The 13,854-nt window shown below is 41.0% G+C and overlaps 1 protein-coding gene across 2 annotated transcripts in view; it reads right to left on the reverse strand.

The window, feature by feature from the left end:
* The window catches only part of usp31 (ubiquitin specific peptidase 31), an 84,010-nt gene that overhangs the window by 16,895 nt on the left and 53,261 nt on the right, over positions 1-13,854 (reverse strand). For both annotated transcript variants that reach the window (XM_055651284.1, XM_055651283.1), the window contains exons 6-9: positions 13,325-13,460; positions 4,591-4,720; positions 2,807-2,987; positions 1,529-1,640 (exon numbers count right to left, since the gene is read on the reverse strand). In XM_055651284.1, coding sequence (XP_055507259.1) covers positions 1,529-1,640; positions 2,807-2,987; positions 4,591-4,720; positions 13,325-13,460 — 559 coding nt within the window. The remainder of the gene's footprint in view (positions 1-1,528; positions 1,641-2,806; positions 2,988-4,590; positions 4,721-13,324; positions 13,461-13,854) is intronic.

The following is a 13,854-nucleotide window of genomic DNA, read 5'->3' on the forward strand; positions in this document are numbered from 1 at the left end:
CAAGGGATGAAGATGCAAACCTAGCAGCAACAACTGAAGCTGCTTCAAACAGCTCAATTTAAACAGAAGAGCAGCATCTCTCCCTGCTGATTTCCATCTGTTATAACGGATTATATCAGGGTGTCACAATACGATTTTTATCCTTTCAAAGGAAAAGCAGCTCAGGAATATTTTCCATGGGTCATGATAGACGACTTGCACACAGAAACAGAATAAAAGCTGCAAAACTGCAGCACACTTCAACCAACTTCACTGAGGCCTACAGAGATCAGTAGAATCAACTACTATAATGTATTATTAAATTGTTACGTGCTCTCATGTACTGGTACACGGCATTTCCTCCGACTGGCAGTAGATTGTAATCAAATGTGCAATACCTACTAGGATTTTCCAAACTGGAATTCGCAAGTAGTCCCATAACATTGATTTTTTGTCTCAGAAGACAGTGTTACATCTGCCCTGTACACTTTGGCATTGTCTCACTTACTAATACATAGTTTCTTTGGCTGTGCGGCCATAGAGATATTTTCTGAAGATAGACACAAAGTCTTGGAGTAACTCAACGGGTCAGGCTGCATCTCTGGAGAAAATGGATAGGTGACATTTCAGGTCGAGTCCCTTCTTCGGTGAGCTGCGGGACTGGTTCGGTGAGCTGCGGGACTGTTCATACCATCGCCCGGTGGGGAATTGCCTCAGCGCAGAGGGAGCAGAGGGAGAGACTACAACCCTAAGATTTTTGCCTCCACCACAGTGAGGAGGTGTTTGGAGGACTCACTGTGGTGGAAGTTAATTTGTGTTTATTGTTGTTATTATTGTATCATTGTATGTATGACTGCAGGCACGAAATTTCGTTCAGACCGTAAGGTCTGAATGACAATAAAGGAAATTCAATTCAATTCAATTCAATTCAATTCAATTCTTAAGACTGATTGTTTGGGGTGGGAAGGAGTGAGAAACTGGAAACAAAAGACGAGGACAAATCGGGCCAGCAACAGATGACCTTGGGCAGGTCGATTCCCTGATAGGCCAATTGTTGATTGGGACGGTGTGATCCCATTGAGATATTTTCTGCTACATTTATACCATATGAGTTTGGGTAATTATTGGAAATTTAACACAGCATTGGTAAGGAATTCCACAAGTAGGAAAAAAACCCACGTGCCGGACGGAGTGACTCAGTGAGTCAGCCAGCATCACTGAAGAATATGGATAGATGTTTTGGTTCGGGACCCTACAACTGAAGAAAGATCTCAACGAAACAATACATATCATTCCAGAGATGCTGCCTGTCTCGCTGAGTTACTCCAGCAATTTACGTCTTTTTTTGTAAACCACCAAGGAGGAACATTTGTTTCCACACGGAAGGAAATTTGCTTGGAAATGGGGACTTTCTTTCAATCTTCCTCTATTAAGTGAAGCAGTTAAAGTAACCCAAAACATGATTGCTTAATTGAGCAGAAGCAATCAAAAATTCTGTATTCCCTTAAACAGCGACACACTATCAAGGGGAGCTAACAGATGCCCTCACCTCTGTGAACATCCCTGGCCTGAAGAGATGCCGCATCTTATCCAAAATGGCTTTTTGCAGTCCTTCCCATGTTATTTTATGATCTAAGCAGAGCACAAAGGGATGACCAAACCTAGAAAACAGATGTCAACAGCAAATTGAAAGAGAAATTTAAAGCATTAAAGATATTTGAAAACAAAACCAAGGGTTAAGTGAACTCTTAGCACAGTCCTAACTCTCATTTTTTTATTCTTTAAGCCTTATTCTTAAGTCTATCACCATATTGCACTCAGTATTCAACCAATTATCTGCAGTCAGGAGGTTGACTTAATTGATTATTCTGCTGGCGGAATAAGAATTCTGAATTAGCAATAAAAGTTTGTTACGTTCATGCAAAATGGTTGCTCGTATAGATTGCACGGAGAAGTGGGTATTGACTTGTGCAGCTTAGCCCACAGACATCATCAAGTGCCCTAAGTTTCCGCATTAGTTCATAGTTGCAAGAGCAGTAAACACATCAGCAAAGACTAGTTGAGATCTAATGGGTTTAAATGGATTATAGTCATACCTCAATTATATTCCATTCAAGAGATCAAGCTTCATTTATTGATGGCTATTGTCCACTTTTGACTCGCAAATGGAAGGTCATCAATAGTTTATGGCGCACGTACAATTAATTCTAATCCAACTATTGGCAGAAATAACATGTTTCCTGGGCTGATCCTACAATGTACATCAAGCCTACCCAATAGAATATGACCACTGGTATTTTCATTATAGCCAGATTATGGGGTAAATCAGCATAAACATAATTATTACTATATATCCCAATCCCCCAATCAAATTCTCTTTCGTTGAGGCACTGGGTCTGGAGTTTAGAAGGATGATAGGTGATTTAATGAAACAAAGATTCGAGGAGGTTTAACAGGGCAAATGTTGTGAAGGTTTCCTCCGCGTGCTCCCATTTCTTCCAGCATTCCAAATACATGCAAGTTTGTAGATTAATTGGCTTCTGCAAATTGCCTCTAATGTGTAGGATGCGAAAGTGGGATAACGGAACTAGTGTACAGGTGATCGATGGACTAGGTGGGTTGAAGGGCCTGTGTTCATGTTGTACCTCTAAACCAAACATGCCTTCAACCACGTATAAGGGTAGAAAAATCTTATTCGAAAATAGGGAGCACGAGTTAACTAGCTAGTCTGGGAAACAACCTAAAACATGATAAAAAAACATTTCAAATGTCACGTACCCTTGTCAAAAGTAATCAACCTTTTAGTTTTTACACCTGAGATAATTACCTTTTACCCTGTTGCCCAGTAAAGCACGCATTGCACACCAGCAGCAGTGATTTCTCATACCCCAAACCCTTATTGTACACTCGCTCTAGTTTGATCTGTTTCATCCCTCCATGAGAGTAGACAGTAGACCTGTGACAAGTGCTGAATTGGACATTGTTCTGATTTAGGTTTGTAAGCATCGCTGAAAACAAATGCAGAAAGAGGATTAGAAACACACACACACACACACACACACACAATTTCATGCTTTCATCCATTAACTGTAAATAATATGAGATAAAGCAATACGTCAAAATTGCACAAATAAATTGCTCTAGCCAATGTGCCTTCATTCTCACTACGTCCCAATCACAAGTCCTCCTGGGGATAGGAAATGGTGGTGTGGGATACTCGTATGGCGGTGGTGACACCACCACGGAGGTCCGCTGGACTGGAGGGCGGCATCTCCGGCCTGGATCGATCGCCTCAGCGCAGAGGGAGAACAAGGAGGGAAGAGACGGAGACTAAGACTTTGCCTCCATCACAGTGAGGATGTGCTTGGTGAACTCACTGTGGTGGATGTTTAATTTGTGTTTATTGTATGTTTTGTTTTGTTCTGTGTATGACTGCAGGCAACATAATTTTGTTCAGACCGAAAGGTCTGAATGACAATAAAGGAATCTAATTCTAATTTATTAAGGTCATGTTAAAAGACCATCATGAAAGCTTTGAAAAACAAATGGGCTGCACGGTGGCACATAGGTTGGCACTGCTGCCTCACAGTTCCAGACCAGATTTGATATTGAGCTCAGGTACTGTGTGCACATTCTCCCCGTCTTGAGTGACGTTTGCGCATTCTCCTTCTGACCGTAGTGGACCCGCTCTCCTGACCCGCTCTCTCTCTCTCTCTCCCCCCCCCCCCCCCCCCCCCCCCCCCCCCCCCCCCCCCCCCCCCCCCCCCCCGAAACCCGGTTCTCTCCCACACCCCAGAGATGTACAGATTAATTTGCCACTGTACACTGGCCCTTGAAGAATCAGAGGGAACATGACTGGGATGGGGTACAAGAGGAAATAAACAGGGATTAGCGTAGATTAGACCTTGATGTCCGATCTAACACAGTGGGCCAAGTGGCCTGATTCTATGATACGAGTTTGATTCTACAGTTTTCTTTGCATTTGTTATTTGACCTCGTGAAAACATGAGTGTGGTGTAGTTAGAAAATGATATATGGTGATTCGGCAGTTCCAACCGAGTTTTATGCAAGCTACATTATGAAAGCTTCAAATCCAGGAATTTATTCTGAAAATACAGATCGCATGGTGAATAACTGAGAACCAGTGGATGTAATTTACCAGCATTTGATAATGCCACCGCACAATTGTTCGATGAAACAAGGGAGCAAAAAGTGTATCTTAAAATAGACACAGAATTGTTCAAACAGATTGAAATGGGTCATTTTAAGATTTCCTACTGGAGTGCTACAAGGCAGAGTCACAGGCCTTCTGCCATATATAATTTGTATTGATTGGCTAGGTATAAGAATATGGTGTCATACATCCAAGGATATAGATAAAGGCATGTTAAAAAAAATTGTACATGAACGTGGTGACAAGAGAATACTGCAGATACTGCCTGGCCTACTGAGTATCTTCAACATTTTGTTTTATTACAGAGTAAATGTATATGCTTCATGATCAAAACAAAATTATTTAGATGTATTCAATACACCTTGGTACTGAATGCTGCAATTGCCAAGGGCATTCATGGATATCATTAGATATCATGCTCTTTTACTAAAATGTACCTTTTTGGCCAATATAAACATCAGGTGTCTCGAAAGCGTAAATGCTGTCATTTTCATGAATAGTGTCCAAAGCATCACCATCACTGAAGGTACGATGGAATCCATCAAAATAGATTTCCGTTAGTACAATCTGAAAAACAAAACGTTTTAATAAAGAATGAAGCTATAACATTTGGCTCCTCAACGTTGCTAGATGCTGTATTGTGCAGAGAAGCTATTGGCCACTTGGAACAAAAATCAAGCAACCATTACACAATTAGCTGTTTTAGTTCCCCAACAATTCTGCATTAATGCTAGGGTCTCAGAGAAGTACAGTATGGAAACTATACCCCCCCCCCCCCCCCCCCCCCAACCGAGTCCTCTCCAACCACGCATTAATTAATCCTACATCAATATTTCATTTCATATTCCCACCATATTCTCATCAACTCTTCCAACGTCCACCACAGATTCTACTACTCGCCTACTTACAGAGCAGTTTCCCCTTTTGTGGCCAATTTAACCTCCCAACCTACATAGGTTTGGCATGTGAGAGGAAAGCGGAGCAACCAAAAGCAGTCACACAGAGAGTGTGCAACAGTTGATTTCTAAGTGCTGACTAAAACTAAAAAAAGATTGCCCTCAATTTTTTTTAATATGGTAGACTTTCCTAAATTTACAGCATTTATGCATTTCTTCCTCCCCTAATCCATTTAATTTGCTTGGGATTTTGAACAAGTATGCCCTGGTTCTCTGGGTTCCACCAGTTCTACTCTAGCTTTTGTTTGCTATGCCTCACTGCAATGCAATATATTTGGATTATTATACATGTAATGCCATTCCCCATCACACACAATTAGTAGCACTTTGAATAATGAATACATTTGCAGTCATTGTTAAAGAAGAAATTGTTTAATTGCTTAAGATGATAAGCATGGGGACTGGTTCAACCAGCTCAGGTCCCACCACCCAGATAACCTCGAGGAGAAATGACCAAGAAATGTGTCTCACTGGGTCTCATTAACCAAAGCTGCCAACACAGACAGTCTTTCCAACAGAATGAACGCTGAGAGTCAATAACACCAAGTAATCCAGAAGTTCAACTGTAATCCTTAGATAAAATGGAACAGATCCCTTTGCCAGCTATCAATTTGGCAGGATACCTCTGGTTAAAGGAAACAGGACACATTTGGTAGGAGGAAAGCTTGTACATGGAAGAGAAAACAAATTAGAAAATGCTGTTTAGGCAAATGAGCAAAGAGAAACACAACGATAGGCTTTTACGGATTAGCTGGGTTGGCAGGGTGTGGTAACAAGGCAAGTGGTGGAACAGGGAGGGGGATCTCTTCCCCCCTTCCCCCCCACCAAAAAAGTGAAACAAATGCAGTTTTCTAACCCCACTCTTCTCTCCCACAGCATAAAATAAAACAAAAGGTTTCCCTAAGATTTGCAGATGTGTGAGAGCACACCAAGTTGCTGAGGAATTTCTCGTTCTTTGTCAGCTGGAAATCCAGTGTAGAATTCTCTGCCCTCTAGTGATAAAGGCAAGCAATGCCAAACATGGATTTCTTTTTCACAAAGATACGTTGACTACACTCGATTGCCTCAAAATGTTTTAAATGCCAAGCTAAAATATCTTCAGTAATAGTTTCTTAGGGTAATCTTACATGTTAAGAGGCTTTTCATGAACTAGGAAGACATGGCATTCTGGTAAAACTGAGAACTGGGCAAATAGAAACTAAAGGATAGGGACGAGTGATCAGGATTTAGAGATTAGGCAAGGCAATTGTTGCAGATTAATGGAAAATTCAAGATCTTAGTGCAAAATAGAAATTTGGACAATGATAACAGGGTCAACACATTTAATTGCAATTTAATAGCAATTGTTCAAAGTATGATCGGAAAGTTCATAGAATACACAAAACATAATGCCACTGATGGAAATAAGGAGGGTAACCATGGTTCAATTAGTTGGTAGTAGAGCAGAGAAATGGCAGATGGAATATCATTCTGAAACTTGAAAGCTGATGCATTTGCACCAACTAATAATGCTTGGATATACTCAATGAATTAATGGCACAATAGCACAACCGGTAGAGCTGCTGCCTCACTACGCAGAGACCCGGGTTTGATCTTGACTTTGGGTGTTGTTTGTGAGGAGTTTGCATGTTTACCCTGTGATTGCATGGGTTTTCTCTGGATGTTCCTGCTTTCTCCCACATTCTAAAGACTATGTAGCCTCTGTAACTGGATTCTGGAAAATTGCCCCCAATGTGTAGGAAGTGGATGTGAAAGGGGGATTACATAGACCCAAAGTGCTGGTTTCTATGCTGTATCCTTAAAAATAAAGAATGTAGGACCTCAGTAAATACTTCAAAACACTGAATGTCATATCCAAGAAGCTCCAAATGTGGAAGCACAGATACACACAGGGAGGAGGAGTTAAAGTGTTTAGTTTGTGAGTTAATCCACTTTACCCATCAGGACTTTTACCTTATATTAACATCACCCTCCTGGCTGAAGCCTCGCAAGCCAAAGCGTCAGCACTTACTCTCAAACACAGCACTATCACCCGAATACAGACTTTCCCAACATGGTCACTACAATAGACTGCTCTTCTCGCGTCTGCCTTCCGTTTATACACGACCAGCAGCCCAAATCGCCTCCTGTCCATTCCCTCCACAGATGCTGTCTGACCCACTAAGTTTATTTGGCCATTGCATTTAGAACCACAAGTACAATTGGTACATCAAGAGTTGCGAGATATGCAACAAGGGACCACAGACAAAACATGGTTTATAGCTCTCCAACATCAGCAGAAGAATTGCAGAGAGAATTAATGAAGAAATAAGTAAACCTCGAACCAAAGGTAATATAACATGGAAGATTTTAATTCTCGTCAATTAGATGAATCAAATCTTTAAAGAGTTTGAAGGATATGTTCACAGAATGCATTTAATACACTTCGCTGCCACAATTCATCATGGAACTTATATGAGAACAGGCTTTCTTAGATCTCAATGTGGAATGAAAGTTAAACAGCAATCTCACAATAGGCATTATCTAGGGAAAAATTATCAGAATGTGATAAAAAATATTCTACACTATGCAAGAGTGATGGATATCAGTCTTGAATTTAAATAGGACAATTTTGTGGTTATGATAGATACATTAAGACTATTTTAAAATTGCAATTGTTTTCAAATCAAATATTTCAAATCTCTCAAAACAATGCACATTCTATTATGTAAAATCCCTTGAGAAAATAATCCATATGTAGCCAACTGAGATGAGGATAATATTAAACATATAAAATCCTGACGATTGGGAGTTTGCAGAAGCAGCAATGAATATCCGAAATATTGACTGGTAGAAATAGAAGAGGCCAAGTTAGCAAGAAATATCAAACAAGCTTGTGAATGCTTCTACAAGTATAAAGAAAGCCAGAAGCAATAATAAGTGCGTGTCCCGTAGAGAATGATCAGAAAAGAGTATTACAGAGAACAATTTCCAAAATATGAAACAATTTATTTTTTATATGTCTTCACTGTATGTCACAATAAATGCAGCAGAAAACAAAATGGGTCCAAACACAGAAACCTAAATAAAATCATATGAAAGAAAACACCAAAGAAATTTAGTGGATAAAACTCAACTGGTACATCAAACTTGACAGTCACCATCCCAGGGTTCCAAGAGTGGCTGCAGAAAGAATATACTATAATGATGATTTACTAAAACTAGATAAATTCTAAAACAATCCCAGAAGACTGAAAAGTAGTAAATATAAAACTGTTACAAAATGAAAGATAGAGGGCGAGAGAGAGAAGTAAAAATATAAATTCAAAGATAGGCCAGTTAATTGGCTATATTTAAGAGGGAGTTACATGTGGCCCTTGTGGCTAAGGGGATCAGAGGGTATGAAGAGAAGGCAGGTACGGGATACTGAGTTGGATGATCAGCCATGATCATATTGAATGGCGGTGCAGGCTCGAAGGGCCGAATGGCCTACTCCTGCACCTAATTTCTATGTTTCTATGTTTCTATAGCACAGCCTTAGATTTGCTAGCAAAATGCTAGAACCCATCACATGGCAAACCAAAAAATGCAGGATGTTGGAAATCCAAAATAAACACAGAAAATACTGGAAATAGGTCAGGCTTGAAAATCAATGGGAAAATAAATAAAAGTGACACGTTGAAGACCCTTTTGTCAGAATTCCCTGTTTTATCTAGGGTATGGTAATAAACTTTTTTTATTTTAATCAGAAACTAAGAAGTTTAAAAGTTTAAAAATGTGAGCAGATAAAGTCAACTTGGTCTTAAGAAGAGTTGGACAAAATAAAAAAAAGACAAGTGGCAAGAACATGGCTGACACAATCAAATTTGGGGAAATTTAGGATTATTCACTCGAGTAGGAAAAATAGAAAACAGAAACTTTAAAAACAAACTCAGCAGGTCAGACCGTCAGACAGCATCTGTGGAAGGAATGGACAGACAACATTTAGGGTTGGGACCTTCTTAAATAAAAGGGCAGCACAGTGGCGTAGTTGGTAGAGCTGCTGCCTCACAGCACAGTTAACCCAGGTTCAATCCCAACCTCGGGTGCTATCTGTAGAGCAAGGGTGTCCAATCTGGCCCACGGGATGATTTTGCGGGGGGAAAAAGTATATTCACTACCATTTATTATGTATCTGTACGGCAGCCGTTCTCCCCCCACCCCCCACAAATGTCTGTGCCGCCTGCTGCGCTGGCAGGGGCGCTCCCGTCCTCCGCTCCGTGATTGGCCCGCGGTTGCCAAGGGGATGGTTTCCCCGAGCAACAACCGTCAAAGAAGCAAGATGGCGGTGGGGCGCTCCCATCCTCCATTTTTGTGTACCTTCGATTTTCCAGCATCTGCAGTTCCTTTGTAAACATCTAAATTCAATACCCTGTTCCAACATTTGCCCCATATTCCTTAATCCAAGTAGCCTTTCAAAAGATTTCAAACTCCTTCCAATGTTTGACCATTTGGTTTCAACTAATTTCTGTGGTTGAGAATTCACCACTCTCTGCGAAAGAAATTGACTAATCTCAGTCTTAAATGGATTGCTACTAATCCTTAGACTGTGATCACTGTTCCCAAATTCCCTTGCTATTTGGAACATTCTTCCTGCTCTAATCTGTCCAGCCCTGCTAGAGAATTTTAGGTTGCTATGAAATCTCCTCTTAATCTAATTACAATAAATACAAACCTAAACGACCAAATCTCTTTTTTACTTCAGTCTTGCCTTCCCAGGAATCAATCATGTAACCCTTCACATAACTTCCTCAATAGTAAGAACTTCTTTCCAGGGCAAGGTAGAACAAAACAGCACACAATATTCAAGGTGCAGTCTCAACAAAGCCATGTACTATTGTAACATAGCATTCCTGCCCTTCTTTTGATTTCTCTTACTATTAAGGCCAACATCCAATTTGCTTTTTCATTACCTGCTGCAGCTGCATGCTTACTTGTAGTGACTGGTGACAAAGACACCCAAATCTCATTGCATTGCCTCCATTTGCAGTGCATGGCCATATGGCCATTCAAATAATAATCAGCCTTCCTGCTTTATCCCAAGTGATAACTTAACCGGTTGAGTTACTCCAGCACTGCCCTTTTTCTCGTAAACAAGTATCTGCAGTTTCTAGATTTTACTGCTTCACTGCGCAATCTTCTCAAGATATGCGACTTGGAAACATTTCTCCTCTCCCTGACGAGAGTTCTGTGACACTCTCTCCCACTGCTCCCTTGTGTGATTCTTGTGTGATTCTTGTTGTTCCTACATTCCTTCCTCTAGCATCACAATTTGCAACTATTCAATCCTTTTGCCTCACACTTTCCGTCATATCTCTGGCAGGCAAATCTCTGAAGATCTGTGCTGGTCCCAGAACATTGAGGCATTCACAAAGAAGCTCACCAATGCTTGTACTTCCTCTGAAGATTGAGGAGATTCAGTATGTTGCCAAATACTCTTCCAAACTTCTACAAGTGTACGGTAGAGCATGCTCTCTGGTTGCATCACAGCCTAGTTCAGTAACTCGAATGTCTAGGAATGAAGGAAACTGGAGAAAGCAATAGACATTGCCCAATCCATCAATGGTACTGACCTCCCCACCACTGAACGGATCTAGAGTTGCTGCCTCAAAAAGACAGCTAACATCGAAAAAAAACATACCATTGTGGCCATATTCTCATCTTGCTAATACCATCGGGAAGAATGCACAGGAGCCTCGACATAGATTACAAGACCTACACCAACCCCAAACCAATTAGGAGCAGACGAGGGCATTTGATCCAATTTGTGATCCCAGCTACCAAGACAGATGTATACAGCAATTCGTTCTTCCCCCGCACAAATAAAGCATGGAATAATCTCCACCCTACTATAGTTACCCAACCAGATTCAACTAAATTTAAAGTAGCTCTTTCTTCCCAATAACCCTTTCTGGCTTAAGTCCTCCCTCCACCACCTCCAGTTTAAATTCCATTTGGAATATTTTGGAGGACCAAGAACAAGCCTGAAAACCAAAACCTCCCAGTTGAAGAACTGCTTCTACCCAGCAACCATCAGCACCTGACCACAATCCTACCTCAGCAACAATTACCTATTATGGACTTTATTTTGGTTGCACTACATACTTCAGTTTGAACTGTTATGGTATTACTGATTATTAATTTATTGTATTCTTGATCATTATATATTTATTTATGTGTTATTGGGCCATAGAATGATTTAAACACATGTCAAATGATCTCCTGTTTCCTATTACTGCCACTGCTGTGGCTACGCAATGCACAAGGGGTATCTCACCTCAATGTTTTCTCAATAACGCCACTTAATCAACCTCAAAACATGCCCTTAGATTGTTGGGTGAAGAATAGCATTCAGTCCTATTAGGACATCAGCTGTACGATTCCAGCTCGCACATCTAGCACAATGTTAACCCTTTACCCCACTGATTCAGGAGATTGAGACCATATTTTCAAGGTCCCTGTGTCATTGTCCTTAAACTAACTCAGATATACAGAATACTTTTTCCCGCATTATATTTTACATGATTGAGACTAGATTTTACAAAGACAGTGTGGAAAAGGCCCTTCGACTCACCGAGTCCACACCGATCAGCGATCACCCTAACACTGACATGGTCCTTCAATTTATAGAAGCCAATTAACCTACAAATCTTTGGATTGTGGGCAGAAACTGAAGCACCCGAAGAAAAACTATGTGGTCACAGGGACAATGTACTCCGTACAGGCAGCACCCACAGTCAGGATCAAACCCGTGTCTCTGGAGCTGTGAGGCAGCAACGCTACCGCTGCACCACTATGCTGCCCCATCTCCAACCTACAATCTTCTCACTTTCTGGCTGTCTTACTAATCTCAATTTGTTCATTTCTCCAACACATTGGATTTTTAAATTCAGCCATAAATTCAAATTCTAACCATCCATGCCAGATGCGTTGAATCTAGCATCCTGTTTTCCTCTTCCCCGTACCACAACCGAATAACTGTATTTTTTATGAATAGAACATTTAACTGAACCCCATGCACACCAAGACTAGAGGTCTCAGTTGAAAAGTAAATATTTTGTTTCAGTAGCACCTCACAAGTTCCACCAACCAGATGGAAAATGTTGCAATGGAATGCCACCTCCAGCAATTAATACAATATGCTCAAAATATATCATCTTTGCTTCATCACACAAGGGTCAAAATCCAGGACTACATAACAATGCTGTGGGAGTAATTTAGTTGTTTCAAAGTGATGGCTCACTAGAATGTTCTCAAAAGCGATTAAGGCATTAAAATGCCCACAATGGAAATAAACATTATTTGCAAGCATTCCTTGGTTGGGCACAGCGCAAATTTGTCTGTTATGCCTTTCCAGCTGCCTCAGCCATATCATACCCATCGACTGTATTGATGCAATTTGTTGGAAAAACAGAACCACCCACTGCTCCCTCCCCCCCCCCCCCACCTTTTCCTGCAAAAATTATTCCTGTGTCAAATTTCACAAGTTAGGCAAATTAATGAAAACCAGGGTTAACATTAAGCTGTACATCCAGATTCAGACCACGCAACAACTAACGGCCAGCAGAAAGGATATTCCCACCATTAAATGTTATAATTGGATAATAGTATGCAGGTGTTTTCCTGAACAGGAATTAGCCGCAGGGGTGGTACTGCCAGCATAACACACTTACCCCTTTCTGTGCCCCACAGTGGAAATTAACTGCCTCCTTCCTTTGTGGAAAAATCCTTAGTTGAAGAGCTCTTCCAGAGATCCCAGGATGCAGGCATTCCCTCAGAGTAAAGCTGACCCAGCTCGGCGACATCACACAGAAGGCTCCAAGTGCAGCACACCCAAAGGCTGGGCAGTGGTTGGTCCATTTTACCTTCTGACTGAAACTGAAGCTCCCTTTTAAGCGTGGTGCCCTCCGAGTTTTGCTGTGTTAATAGAAAAAGACTTCGCTGAGGACCCCCATGGAGCAGCACTTCAACAAAGGGATTTTCCACAAAGCTAGAAAGTGGCTTAAAGGTGAAATGATGTGGGGCAGGCATGACAATAAAGACCCAGACAATCTCATTTACCCCCTCCCCTCCCCCACCCCCCTCCTGTTCCCAAAGCTACGGAGCCCTAATACTCTTTTTATACAAGGATTTATTGTGGTCAAAAGTACAGATAAATTGAACTAAACCAACTGTTGAAATTATTATGAATGTTTACCTGATCTGTGGGGATTTTAGTTTCTTGTGAAACTGCCTCGCGAAGTTTGATCACTGTACCCGACAATGGAACAGCTACTCCTATTCTCATGCAATGTGAACATTTCCCTTCGTAAACCACGGTGATGTTCAAAGGCCTGGAAAAGAGACAAGTTAAAGTTATGTCCAGTCAGCAATAACTGAATTACAATCAGGATTAGTATATGGTTATATATCAGGTCTAAGCAAAATGATTCAAATGTGTTGCTGACGATAGGAATGCCAAAAGGGGACAGCTGCCCCAGTGCCACCAACTTCCATTCAACCCATCTTTTTCACCCTAGCCCACAGAATTTATTAACATGCCCTTACCCATTGTGTTATAATCCCATTCTCCTGATTCCACATGGTACAATATATTCCAATCCTCCTAAACATCCTATTCCAAACGTTCTGTGGCCCCTTGCAACTCAAATAGACCTAGCTGAAGTCCTACAATAGATGATTTACAGGAAAACCATTTTTGCTTTGTCTCACCCTCTCTACATCGTT

The sequence above is a fragment of the Leucoraja erinacea genome, chromosome 20 (genome assembly GCF_028641065.1).
Source record: "Leucoraja erinacea ecotype New England chromosome 20, Leri_hhj_1, whole genome shotgun sequence".
Lineage (NCBI taxonomy): Eukaryota > Metazoa > Chordata > Chondrichthyes > Rajiformes > Rajidae > Leucoraja > Leucoraja erinaceus.